Here is a 13,971-nt window from a genome sequence, read left to right as displayed (position 1 = left end):
TATTGACAGCAGAATAGAAGCTCTCTCTTGGTGGGCCTTGACAAAAAACGTACCTGTTGTTTTAGCTACAAAGAAAAGACAAGCTCTTGGCTTGTGGTGCTTGTTTTGTCAGTTGGGAAGAAGATTGAGAGATAATGAAATTGTTTGATCTGCTTGTAGGGCTGATAGGAATCATCAGCATGCCCTCACAAGGAACAGCATGGGTTCCTGTCCAACCACAAATGAACATGTGGGTTACCTGGGCCAACAAGACAGGGCAAGATCCATTTTGCTTATCGTTAGCTACCCCATCTGGCCCATTTCGTACCTGTTTGATTGGGGTCCCTTTAAACCATATGAAGGAGTTTGGGCACTGGACAACAGGTAAAATATACTCCGACTACCTCGACCAAGCAGCAAATGACTTTTGCACCATCAACAGTGGATCTGTGCAAGCTGATTGGTGCAAATCACTTGGTATTCCAAGGAACCCCTCGGGGGCTCAAGCGTTCCAAATTGCACGGGGCCTGAATGTTACCGGCATGGAACCTCAGGAGCTTGACATCTCAGGATCTATGCCGGGAAACTACTGTTTGTTTTGGGGGTTTTACAAGCAAGACATTGACTCAGGTAATTTTAGGATCCACAAACCAAGAAATTACAATACTTGGATTGCCCCTGGGTCCCCCTGGCATTCTAACATCACCGGTTACCGTAACGGTTGGACTTGGCCTGTTTCATGGTCTGGTGAGACAAATGAAAAAGCAAAGATGTTGCCTCGGGGAGTATTCCTCGTTTGTGGAGATGGTGCCTGGCCCGCCGTACCTGCAAGGGCACAGGGAGGACCATGCTACTTTGGCAAACTAACATTATTTGCCCCTAGTATCCATCAAATGCTTAACATAAGTAACAAGTTTAAACGCATCAGACGTAGTGTATACCAATTGGGACCTGAATGTGCAGATGATGTTGAGTTGTGGGAACATCCATCTGTCATTTTAGCATCACTCTTTACACCACAAGTTGCTTCTGCCAAGGCTCTCACTCAGTTGAGACAGTTGGCTTGTTGGAGAGAGAACAAATTAACATTACCTCCAGAGTTTTAGATGACGCACCACTGATGTCGACAGTATACGACATGCTTTAAGACAAAATCGAGCTGCCATTGGTTTTCTGTTATTAGCACAAGGACACGGCTGTGAAGATTTTGAGGGAATGTGCTCTATGAATCTTGCTGATCATTCTGAGTCCATTCACAAAAAGCTTTCCCAACTGCAAGATAATATGAAGAAACACAGTGTTACTGAAAATACTTGTGACGAGTGGCTTAATTAAGGGATGGGGAATCACTGGCTGGTAGAAAACCTTATTGATGGAAGGGATTAAATTTTTGTTGTTATCTTTGCTGTGCTTGTTATCTTTTGTTGTATTTTCTCCTGTATGAAGAAAGACTTGGAATCAATTGTTGATAGAGCCTGGGATGTCCAAAAAGAAAAAGGGGGATGTGTAGGGGAATTCTTGGCAGAACGAGGGCATACTGTACCCTTGCAGGAGTTGGACAACCCTGGCCTGCAGATTACAAAGTTACTTTGAAGATCTTGTACTGTCCTTGAATAGGCAGAATAAAGAATAATGAGCATTGTACAAGAAGAAGGCCGGATGCCAAGCAAGATATGAAAACCGCTAGGTTAGCACATCCTGATTAGGCGCTTGCAGCATGACAACCAATCAACAGGTAACATGAATACGTAACCGACAACCAATGACTGTCAGGCAGCTGCCGCGTGAACAGTGTATTAGAAGTATAAATATGACAAAGTTGCCAAATAAAGTAGGATGACATATAGCCACATTGGTGCGATTGTCGTTACTTGGCTGACTTTCCGATTGGGACCGTCTTCAGCCCACACTGCCCCAGTATGTCCCAGTGGCCTCCAGGTGGGGTGTGAGCCCTTCCCCACTGCTCTCAGCCTGACCATCCAGCTGGTGTTTTACCCATCTCTTTCTGTTCCCACCCAGAATGTCATGGCCTCACGTGGGCAGAAGAATGCTGATGAAAACCATGGGCAGAGTTTTGCTGAAGCTGAGGTAAATGACATCCACTGTGGAGCTCCTCATGCACAACTGCAGGCTGTCAGGTTGGTAAGGCAGGATTTACCCTTGGAAAATCCACCTGGACAGTTACCCGATCAGGTGCCAGAAATGTCACCTAAGGGGACTCTAACTGGTGCGACACCCCTCACCATGGGGGTTTGCGCAGCCTGTGGTTCCCCGAGCTGCACTACTGGACTCCTTCCAAGACAGTTGCAACACTGACTTGTCCTTTCTCACAAGTGACCTCTGCCAATTCAAGGAGCTTTCAAAAGCGATACTTCAAGGAAATATTGATTTTATACCAGAACTTCACCATTATTATTACGGTTATACCACACCCTTATTTTCTCTCATCTTTAACATATTTGCACCTGGGCAGGAGACAGTGACGCCTTCTGAAGTCATCTTTTCAGCAGATTGTCTCAGCAAAGGCTCTTTCAGTTATTCACCAGTTTTCTCCTCCCTTTAGTCTTTGGTCTTTTAGGTACCTCTCACCCGTGCTGCTGTTTTTAGCTTCAGGAAGGAAAAACTTGCGTGTCTTCCTGCAGCCAAACTGTCTCCTTACCCAGCTCTTCCCTTGTGTTTAGATCTATCTTTCTGTATCTAACAGCCTAAAAGATTTCTCATGAGAGTGTCCCTTGCAGAAAGGCACCTCATCAGAGACAGCTTGGAATGGGCATCTGCTTGTGGAGGCTGTTGGCCTATTTATGACACTTGATCCTTCTTGACATTGCTTGCAGATCTGAATAATTCTTCTGCACCTGTGTGCAGCCAGTCCTCTAAGGCAAACAGGTGGGGATGGTGCAAAGGAGCTGCAGCACCCACCTGCAGAATTGAGGGGAGAAGTCTGATGTAAGGAGAAGGGATGTGAGTCCCAGGGGACAATGAGAAAAAGGGTGGTCTTGGGGACATTCAGAGCAAGGTTGTCCATCCTGTGTCAGACCTCAAGGGACTGCGATTCCTACCAGTCCAGATATCCTGAGGAGATCCTCTGCATCATTATCACTTGGAGATTGCTGCTAGAACCTCCTCTCTAACCTAATCAGGAGCAAAATATAACCTATGAAATGAAAAATAATTCCTTTCAAATGCACTTTGAAATCCTCTCTCTTATCTACGTGAATGGAACAGATTCAATTAGCTGCACAGCTCTTCAAGACTTGAAGGAAATGACAAAAAGGCAAATACCTCGTTAGGGCATTGGGGGCTCCTGCCATGAACCTGAACTACTGAGAGCAGGCTGAACCAACCACTCAAGGAATGTAAGTCAGAAGCAACACTGAAAATACCTTCAAACATTGATGGGTCCCGCTGAGGGCCATCGCTGACAAAGCGTCCCCATGGACTCGTTAGAGGAGCTAATTAGAGGCCAGACCTGCAGGTAGGCAAAGGTACTGTGTCGGTGGCTGTAATGCTGCAAAACACATTTGGATTTTTGTATGAAGCAGAAAGGCCAAGCCCTGACCCCCAGGCTCTTGGAGGGCAGAAGAGAAGACCCTCCAAATCCAGTTTCCTGTCACAGGCCTTGGTGGCATGGGCAGCTGCCATTGCCAGGGGGACAGAGGCCTCAGCCCCCTGTGGGGCCATTCAGCCTTGCTGCAGCCCTGGGCCATCTCCACTGCATGTTGCCCTACACTGTCCATGTGGCACCTCTTTCCACTCTGGGGGTTGGACTCTTCCTTGCTTTCCTACCCAGCCCTCACACCCGCATTTCTCTGCCTTTTCTCAAGTTTCTCCCCTCATCCCTGCTTGTTCCTTGAAGCTCAAAGCCATGGGACAATCCAGGCACCCTCTGGGTGAACTCCGGCATCAGAGGGCAACCCTCCGAGAATACCAGTTTTTGCGTGTACTTAGGTCATAGTAGGAGAATTTCTGCAGATATAAAAAACATTTGGAAGCATCCTAGTATTTGTCATGAGCCCCAGGAAGTTCACACCTTCTATGAAATTGGAGACATTTGGAATATGCTGACATCCTGGTTTCCTGATTTACAGCTATGGGTTAAGAAGTTCATCTCCAGATACCTTTCTCCTCTTTCTCTTTGATCACTCCAATCCATTCTACCTATGTAGCTTCTGCTTTAAGGTTCAGAGAGGAAAAATTGGACTGTCTTTCAGTAGTGTCTCTAATACTCCCTATGGGCAACTCTTCAGTTGTGGAAATAGACCTCATGGGGATTTGCTTGAACTAGCAATACGACAGCGGAGAAATTTATTTTTATTTATTAATTTCTAATCCACTTCCCCAACACACACCCTGATAAGCAATCCCTCTTTTATTCCTGTTTACACCCTCTTCTCTAAAGGAAAGCAGCCAATAGTTACTGCCAAGAATTTGCTATATTCAGCTGCAGAGCTGGTTGGAGAAGTCTGATGTAAAGTGATGGAAGTGCCATGGGGCTGAGATGATAAACAGTGGGGCTGGGGAGGTGAGAAGTGAGGCTGTCCACGCAGTGTTTAGCTCCAGGGACTGCTTTTCCCACCTCTGCGCAACTCCTCAGGAGGCATGCTGCATCAGTTGCAATTGGAAAAGTCTTCTATCACTTCTCCATAGTGGTCATTACCTGCCTTCCTCTTTAACTATACTTCTGAAACTTATTAAGTGTTCAAGCCTTGAAGACCAGATGTCCCTGATGGAGGAGACTGGGCTCAAAAGGGCTTTCTGCCTCGTCATGAGCCCAGGGTGTCTGTGGTGCTGTGGACTTCAGGTGTTCAGAGGAGACTGAAGAAACCTCTCAAGAACACCAAGTCAGGAGCAAAGCCCACAGCCCCTGGAAGCGTTAATGGGCTCCGCTGAGGGCCATGGCTGAGAAAGCCTCCCCATGGCCTTGTTAGAGCCCATCCTTGGAGGCTGTGAGGGCAGGAAGGCAAAGGCGCTGTGCAGGCAGCTCTGCTGCTGAGCAAAGCCTTGGCTTGCTTGATGAAGCAGAAAGGCCAAGCCGTGACCTGCAGCCTGTGGGGAGGTCGGTGCTGTCCCTCACACAGGGCTCAGGGCTCTTCCTGGGGACCATGGAAGGTGGGCATCCAATGCCCAGTGAAGGACAGCAAGGGCACAGCAACTTCCAGCTTCCCCATGGGGCCGCAAGGAGGCAACGATGCCCCCGTGCCGTGAGGACATCATGTCTTGTCATGGCCCTCAGAGGCAGAGACAGCTGCCACAGCCAAGGGGACACAGACCTGGGTTCTACTGGTGCCTTCCAGCCTTGCCAGTGCCCTCTGCCATCCCCACCATAGGCTGTCCTGCATGGTTGGAGCCCTGCCCCTGTTTCCCTGCAGGCTGTAGGCACCATCTCGCTGCCCTGCCTTGCTCTCACCCCAACATTGCCATACCTTCGCTGAGGTACCTCCACTCTCACCGGCTGTTCCTTGAAACACAAACCGTGGGCTGATCCAGGCTCCCTCTGGCTGAGCCCTCGCACCGCGCAGGACCCTTGCAGTGACAGTTCTTCCTCCCGATAGCCACTCTCCATTTGCAACATTACACTTTGTGAAATCTTTTCCTCTCTCCTTATTTTTCCCCACTACCCAGGAAAGCTTTACCACTTCAGGAATTACCCTCCAAGCAGGGGACCTAACTCAATAGCTATTTTTGGTGGTCTTTCCCCTCAAAAAAGTGAAGTCACCTCCACATGGTCTTCCAAACCACATGGCTGCTGCTGGCCTTTCAGCTTCTCCCAGAGACGTGACCAAGCCACATGCCTGCTGCTGTCCTGTCATGTCCACAGGCAAAATGGACATGACAGCCTGTACCCCAGCCCTTTTCCTGGAGAGGTCCTGTGCTGTAGCTTGGCAGAAGGACTTTCCCAGCCATGTTCCTGTTGCTGGCCTATCACCTCCAGAGACAGGACTGACCTTACAGGCCCCTTCACAGTCAGGCACGTCCTCCTGCATGAGGAGTTCCGGAGAATTAGCTGTCCTCCTCATCACACACCCCTCCGTCACCCTCATTCTAACCCATGACCTGGCCACAGAAAAGCAGCCTTGTTTCGTTCAGATTTCTCAAATGCATTTCCCACAAGCCATTTGTGTGGAGAAATATTCTTCACATGAACTTCCGTAGTTGTCTTGACATTTTTTATATATGCTCTTATAGCTGTATGGCTTTTTTTCCCAGGTTGGACTGACCTCTGGAGATCATTGTATCCAGCCCGCCAACTGAAGCAGGGTGAGCTGGACCAGCTTGCTCAGCAACGTGTCTCGGTTCGCTTGCAATAAATCACAGAAGCATAAGAACAGAGAATCATTTAGGTTGGAAAAGCCTTAAAGGCCATCAAATCCAACCATTACCTCAGGGCAGCCAAATCCATCACTGAATCATGTCCCGAAGCACTGTGTCCATGTATTTCTGAAACATCTCCAGGGCTGGTGATTCCACCAGCTCCCTGGGCTGCCTGTTCCAATGCTTGACCATCCTTGCAGTGAAGATATTTTTCCTCATATGCAATCTAAACCTCTCCTGGTATATCTAGAGGCTATTTCCTCTTGTTCTGTGACTTGTTATGTGGCAGAAGAGACCTACCCCCACTCATCTACAACCTCCTTTCAGGTAACTCTAGAGAGCAGTAAGGTCCCTCCTGAGTCTCCTCTTCTGCAGAGTAAATCCTCTTTTCCAAAGAAAACCGTCTTTTCAGACACTCTTCAACAGACCAGGCCTCCAAACCCTTCACCACCTTTGTTGCCCTTCTTGGACATGATCCTCGGCGTTTCTCTTGCAGTGAGGGGCCCAAAATGGAAACACAGTGTTCAAGGTGTGGCTTCACCAGTGCTGAGTACAGGGGGTCCATCACTGCCCTGGTCCTGCTGGCCACACTGTTTCTCATACCAGACAGGATGCTATTGGCCTTCTTGGCCACCCGGGCACACTGATGGCTCATGCTCAACTATCTGTCAACCCTCACCCTCAGGGTGCTTCCCCAGCAGGCAGCCTTCCAGCCACTCTGGCCCAAGCCTGTAGCGTTGTGTGGGGCTGTTGTGACCCACGTACAGAACTGGCACTTCTCCTGGATGAACTTCATACAACTGGACTCATCCAAATGATCCAACCTGTGCAGATCCCTCTGCAGAGCTTGACTGCCCTCATGGAGATCAACACTGCCACCCAATTTGGTGTTGTATGCAAACTCACTGAGGGTGCACTCAATCCAGATCATTGATGAAGTTCTGAAACAGGACTGGCCCCAGCACTGAGCCCTGGGGAACACCACTCCTTATAGGCTGTCACCTGGATGTCACTCCATTTACTACCCCTCTTGGGGCTTGGCTGTCCAGCAAGCTCTAACCCAGCACGGAGAACACCCACCGAAGCCATGAGCAGCCAGTATCTCCAGGAGAATGCAGTGGGAGATGGAGCCAAAACGCTTTCCTAAGGTCCAGGTAGACAGCATGCACAGCCTTTCCCTCATCCACTGGGCAGGTCACCTTGTCCCAGCAGGAGATCAGGTTCATCAGGCAGGACCTGCCTTTCATAAACCCATGCAGGCTGGTTCTGACCTCCTGGTTTTCCTGCGGCTCCTGTGCGATGGCGCTCAGGATGATCAGCTCCACAACCTTCCCTGGCACTAAGATCAGGTTGACAGGCCTGTAGTTATCCCGATCCTCCCTCCTACCCTTCTTGTAGGTGGGCACCACTGGACTAACATTCAGCCTTCTTGGGCCTCCCCAGTTAGCCAGCACTGTTGAAAGTCATCGCTGTGCTGAGGCAATAGAGAAACAGACCAATGATTTTCAAAGTGTCCCTGCATCACGGGATGTCCATTGTCAAGGACACAATCAAAAGCACCTTGTCCTTTCTGGGTATGAGGTTCACCGGAACCACATGTCCTCTGGGGCTGCAGAGGCATCACTGGCAGCAATGCCTTCTCCTGCAGCACTGCACAGTCCAGCCCTGCATGTCTCTGGTCCCAGGGACAGCATGGATTGCTCTCCTTAGGGACATCTCATTTCACCTTCACAGTGACCTCTGCCCACCACCCCAGCATGCGCTGCAGCAAAATATTTTGCTGGTGTGGGACCTTGGACACTTGGTACCCATTATTATTTTTGTTGTTACATGTCTGAGCTCGGCCCAGGTGACACAGGTGTGCTTCAGGGTAACTCTGCTCTGAAATAAACTAAATCAGGGAGAGGAAGGGGAAAAGTCTTATTTAAGCAGCGTGAGGAAGCCTTAGGATCAATAACCTCACATCTTCTTGGGGAATTTAGAGATCCTGTGGGTTTACATGGCAGGGGTTTGGGAGTGGTTTGGAGGTGTTTGTAGGGCTGGCAGAGGTGAGAAGAGACCAAGAGCTGACTCCACGGCCATAACAGCCACTTTCATTTGACTCCAAAATGGACCAGCCCCTGCCCAAACCTGAGCCAAGGAGCAATTCTAGTGGCACCTCTGTGATCCCCTATGGCAGAAAGGACCAAACACAACGGGAGAGGAGTGAGAATTATGTGAGAGAGCAACCCTATAGACATCAAGGTGAGTGAAGAAGGAGGGGAGCAGCGAGACAGAGGCTTGGTGGGATCCTGCAAGCCAGTGGTCAAGAAACCCCCCGCCGACAGTCACAGGGCAGCACAGTGACAATGCTCCTTTAGGTGTCTGCAGGTTCTTTGCATCGGCATTCTAGCACAGCTGCCAGATGGGCCAGCAGCTGTGATGCTCCCCTGGATCTGAAACCCTGCATCATTCGTGTCCACCTTGGTTCTAGGAGCAAAGAAACGGTGGAGTCTCATCTCCCAGGGGGAGTGAGGCAGGAGAGCAGCAGAGTGCAGGCCCCAGGTCACACACTGGCAGGCTGTGGCCTGTGCAGAAGGAGGGAACGCTCCTTCGGGTGCCCTGGAATTGCCCCACAAGCATAAACTCCATTTTCAATGTTGGACCTGTTGGAGGGTGTTGTCCTTGCCGAGCAGCTGTGCTGAGCTCTGCCACCTCCCCTGGCACTTGGCTCCCTCAGTGTCATAGCTCTGTCTGCAACAGGACGGGCTCCAGCTGCCTCTGCGTGGGCCCCCGGCTGAGGGCACTGCTGCACATCTGGGCTGAAGCCCCCCAGCTGTGGCACCAGCCCAGCTCTGCCTGGCCATAAGGCAACCTGGTACCAAGTGTCCCCGAGCCCGTGGGTGCAAAGGCTTTGCTTCAGAGCAGAGACATGGCCTGGGCAAAGGAGAGCTGAGTCTTGAGCCCTCGGACTGTGCAATGAAGTGCTGCAATGGGCTCTGCAGGGCTTACTGAAGCACTGAAGACATCCTCCCCTCCCCTGCCTGTCAAACCACCTAACACACCGAAAAACCAATAACACAAACCAAAAAACCCTCTGTCAATAGTAAGACAAAGGTAACTGTGGTAGTGACAGATTGCAACCTCCATGTCAAACAGCCCTCAAACGAGAGCAAAACCCCACTTGGCGAGCATGTGCAGTCAGTGAAAGCCTTCCGTGGTGCTGCCTGAGGGTGAGCACTAATGTACATCACGAGTGAGAAACTTGTAACCTATCCCATGTAGGTAAATGAATAAGCGAGGTGCTATGAAGTGTCAAAGTGGACAATGAGGGGATAAGTGAGTGGAGACTCCATGGGAACTTCTGGGATCAGTGGATGGGCTGAACCTGTCATTCCCCCTAGGGACGCCTATAGGGTAAGAACTTTATGCTAGCACTAACTCAGGGTAGCTGTTGCTCAGGGTGTTGCTTTAAGCGTGTTTTGCAGTCAGTCTACCATTATTGGCATTCCATGAACTGGCATTCTGTCACAAACTTGCATAATAAAAATCTTCAGCTGAAGTTCATTTTCTGTAAGTCTCTGGAGATGTGAGCAGGGGTTTTAAGGGCTCTGACTCAATGATGCTGTCAGCGGGGTTCCTGGATAGGTTGGTAGAGTCACCCTCGGATACAGTGGGCTGTCAAAGCGCAGGTCGTGGGCAGGTTGGTCAGACACAAGGGTCTCGTCTATCTTCGGAAACTGACAGGCTCATTAAAAACCAAGAGTCTGAGGAACCCCCTCGTCTTAGTGTGAAAGCACTGCTGCACACTGGGCTGAAGCCCCCCATCTGTGGCACCAGCCCAGCTCTGCCTGGCCATAAGGCAACCTGGTACCAAGTGTCCCCGAGCCCGTGGGTGCAAAGGCTTTGCTTCAGAGCAGAGACATGGCCTGGGCAAAGGAGAGCTGAGTCTTGAGCCCTCGGACTGTGCAATGAAGTGCTGCAATGGGCTCTGCAGGGCTTACTGAAGCACTGAGGACATCCTCCCTGCCCTGCCTGCAGAACCACCAGATACACACGTACACACACGCTCCGTTAGGAGTACTTGGATCCTTTGCTGCAGTCTTCCTGGTGTCCTGTCTAGGAATGGGTTAACAAAAGGTGACTCTCATGCAGAAAACTATTTCTAGTAAGGGAATTGCCAGTGCTGGAAATAAGTGTGTCCCCCCAGGTGAGGCAAGGCCCATGAGGGATTGCCTCATGCTGCTGCCCATCAGGTTCCCCTGCAGCCCCAGGGACAGCTGGAGGGAGCCCAGAGGGGCAGAGGAGGGAGGCAGGGAGAGCTCAAAAGCAGACCTTGGTGGGAGGCTGCTGAGAGCTCCCTGCTGGAGAAATCTGCAGAGCCCTTGAGCCGGTAAGTGTGTGGCTGCAGAGCAATGCCTCTGCAGTTGCTAGCCGGGTCTGCAGCAGCTGGGCCCCCCCCGGCCTGTGGGACCGTGTGGGAGCCTTTTGCTGTGGAGGAGGCCAGTGTGCTGCAGAGCAGGGCTTCCCTGCTGCAGCGTGGGAGGGCCAGGGCATGTGGGCTGCCTTGTGCCAGGGCCGGCTGCAGGGCTGTGAAGGTGGCTGTGCAGGCAGGGGTGCCCAGGGCTGTCCTTGCCAGCAGGGTCCCTGCAGCCACGGGGGCTGTGTGCTGGGGCAGGGGCTCTGCCGCCTGCCAGGGGCAGCTCTCAGCCTGCCGGGGGGCTCCCCACAGCTCTGGGGGTGTATGGACTGAGCCCCGAGAGGGAAGGATCTCTCTGCTGTTGAGAGTGTGCTGCATGGCTGAGCGCTGCTTACAAGGATAGGTTACCCTCAGAATGTGTCTGGATGAGACTTTTCGTATCGAAGGTCAGCGCAGGGATTGCTATGATAAATCCAGGGCTCTCCTCAATCTGTGCTTTCAGCTTTCTGTTGTTGGGGGCAGGAGAGGGAAGGCAGAAATGTTAATGGAGATCTGGAGTTTGAAGATGTCCCTGAGACTGCCAGCTGTAACTGTGAGTGATGAGGAGGTCTGCCAGGAGCCTCCTGAAGTGCCCTCAGCCACTCCTCCGCCTATGAACAGCAGCAGCAGCACCTTTGCTGGAGCCATCAGGGTCGTTCTGAGCTGCCCTTTTCCCCCTGCGGACAGGACCCTGCGCCCAGCCAGTGCCCTGAGAGAGGCACGTTTGTGCGGGGCCAGTGCACAGAGGCAGAGATGTGGTCTGTGAGCGCTGACAGGGAAAGACCTGGCACAGGGAGATACCTCCCACAAGGAAAATCTCCTGACATCCAGGATATTGCAAGGACTGATAGGAAACTTCAGACAGAATTGTTGTTGAAAGCAGAATCAGAAAGCTCTCTCTGACCATGTGCAGTGCAGACCCCTTTCTCTGAGGCATCCCCCTGGCTGCTCTCCCCCCAGCAAAGCCTCTGCCCTCAGGGCTGGGGGTCCCGAGGTGTGAGCCACCCCCTCTGCAGCCAGAGCTCCAGCAGAGCCGCGGTGCAGCTCTGCAGCCACGTGCCCCGGTCCCTCTGCAGAGCACAGGGGCTGAGAGCAGCTGCCCGGCAGTGTTGGTGTTGGGGAGGTGGTGAGCAGAGCTGGGCAAGGGCAGCGCTGCCCTCAGTGCCTGGCACGCTCGCCCTGGACACTCTTACCTAGACCATCAGTGCAATTTTACTTCTTTCTCTGCCGTTTGGGGTTAGTTTTATTGTCTTGCTCTTGCTGTCAGGCTCTCTGGGGATGGCTGTTTCAGCTGCAGAGTCACACTCTGACCTTGGGGGTCCTCTCCTGCAGGTGTGTCCATGGGAACAGGTGTCCCAGCTTTCCTCTCACATGTGGGGCTGTGGGCAATGCCCTGTGTGGAGCTGGGAAATGGGCTGGTTCTCCCTGAACCTGATGCTCTTGTTAGGGCACTTGGCTACCTCCTTGAAGTTCCCTTCCAAGCAGTGAGTTGCCCTCCAGAATGGAAACCTGTCCCCTCGCACCCATTAGTGATCTGAAAGCCCCACGTAGAAGCGTAGAGTTTCTGTGATGGAGAAAATGCTGTTGGGGTGGGTGAAATGAGCTGTGTATCCTTTGCTGTGGGTGGGATGCTGAGTTCTGATGAAAGTCTACAACCTTTACTGGTCTGTGGTGGGTCAGTCTGTTCTCAGCAGTGCCTTGTGGTATTTCAGGGTAACATGGGAGTGTGGCCACCATTCATCTCAGGAAGGTGCAAGCCCATAGAAACTGGGAACCAGATGGACAGACCACCTCCCCTCACTGTGCCCTCACCCACAGGCAATCCTCTTGCCTCACAGACCTCACTCTGTTCCACCTGAGGGCAGCAAAAATGCTCTGCTTTTCTGACATCCGAGAATACGCAACAGGAGAGATGGGGGGACTGTGAAAAAAATTAAAACTCTCTAAAATGCCTTCAGCCTTCCCATTCCTAAGCACTGGCGCTGCAGACGCTGACCAGCCCTTCTGCGTTGGCACTGGTTTCACAGGACAAAGTTAAACACCAGGACTGGTCCCTGCCCCCACCCACTGCTGCAGAGTGGGGCTGGCTGGTCAAGAGCCCGTGGGCAGATGCCCTGCTCTTCATCGCCCACACGGCCAGCACCAAGCAGGGCTACAGCCACACAGCTGCAGGAAGGTCTCTGAGAAAAGAGAGGGATGTCTGTGTGTGACGGGGGGGTGGTCTGTGGGAAATGGCTTTGATTTTGCTTGCAGAAGTCTCCCCTAAATTATCACTGTCTTTTTCTCCTGTGACAGGACCATATGCCCAGAGGCAGCAGATGTCCAACAGCAGCTCCATCACCCAGTTCCTCCTCCTGGCATTTGCAGACACGCGGGAGCTGCAGCTCTTGCACTTCTGGCTCTCCCTGGGCATCTACCTGGCTGCCTTCATGGCCAACGGTCTCATCATCACCACCATAGTCTGCGACCACCACCTGCACACCCCCATGTACTTCTTCCTCCTCAACCTCTCCCTCCTCGACCTGGGCTCCATCTCCACCACTCTCCCCAAAGCCATGGCCAACTCCCTCTGGGACACCAGGGACATCTCCTACTCAGGATGTGCTGCTCAGCTCTTCCTGATTGTCTTTTTCCTTTCAGCAGAGTATTTTCTCCTCACCGTCATGGCCTATGACCGCTTTGTGGCCATCTGCCAGCCCCTGCACTACGGGACCCTGCTGGGCAGCAGAGCTTGTGTCCACATGGCAGCAGCTGCCTGGGCCAGTGGGTTTCTCTGTGCTGTGCTGCACACGGCCAATACACTGTCACTGCCACTCTGCCAAGGCAATGCCCTGGGACAGGTCTTCTGTGAAATCCCACAGATCCTCAAGCTCTTCTGCTCACACACCTACCTCAGGGAAGTGGGGCTTCTTGTGGCTAGTGCCTTTTTATTATTTGGCTGTTTCATTTTCATTGTTCTTTCTTACCTGCAGATCTTCATGGCTGTGCTGAGGATCCCCTCTGAGCAGGGGCGGCACAAAGCCTTTTCCACGTGCCTCCCTCACCTGGCCGTGGTCTCCCTCTTTGTCAGCACTGGCACATTTGCCTACCTGAAGCCTCCCTCCAAGGTGGCAGTCTTGTACTCAGTGGTGCCTCCAGTAGTGAACCCCCTCATCTACAGCATAAGGAACCAGGAGCTCAACGGTGCAATGTGCAAACTGATAGCTGGATGTTCTTCTGAAGGAATATAATGATGAATAGTA

At 51.9% G+C, this 13,971-nt stretch overlaps 1 protein-coding gene and 2 long non-coding RNA genes across 3 annotated transcripts in view; 2 read left to right on the top strand and 1 right to left on the bottom strand.

The window, feature by feature from the left end:
• The window catches only part of LOC308057213, a 183,746-nt gene that overhangs the window by 83,304 nt on the left and 86,471 nt on the right, over window positions 1–13,971 (top strand). The window lies entirely within an intron of this gene.
• Window positions 1–13,971, bottom strand: part of LOC308057220 — a 74,683-nt gene that overhangs the window by 5,202 nt on the left and 55,510 nt on the right. The window lies entirely within an intron of this gene.
• On the top strand, window positions 12,939–13,959 carry LOC308057231 (olfactory receptor 14A16-like; the record flags this gene model as incomplete). Its single annotated transcript, XM_080411351.1, has 1 exon — window positions 12,939–13,959. The coding sequence occupies exon 1, from the start codon at window positions 12,961–12,963 to the stop codon at window positions 13,957–13,959; it is 999 nt and encodes a 332-aa protein (XP_080267477.1). The 5' UTR covers window positions 12,939–12,960.

The sequence above is a fragment of the Falco punctatus genome, assembly GCF_963210335.1.
Source record: "Falco punctatus genome assembly, contig: scaffold_40, whole genome shotgun sequence".
Classification (NCBI taxonomy): Eukaryota; Metazoa; Chordata; class Aves; order Falconiformes; family Falconidae; genus Falco; species Falco punctatus.
The sequence above is the reverse complement of the archived record's forward strand: the minus strand, read 5'-3'. Positions and strand labels throughout refer to the sequence as shown.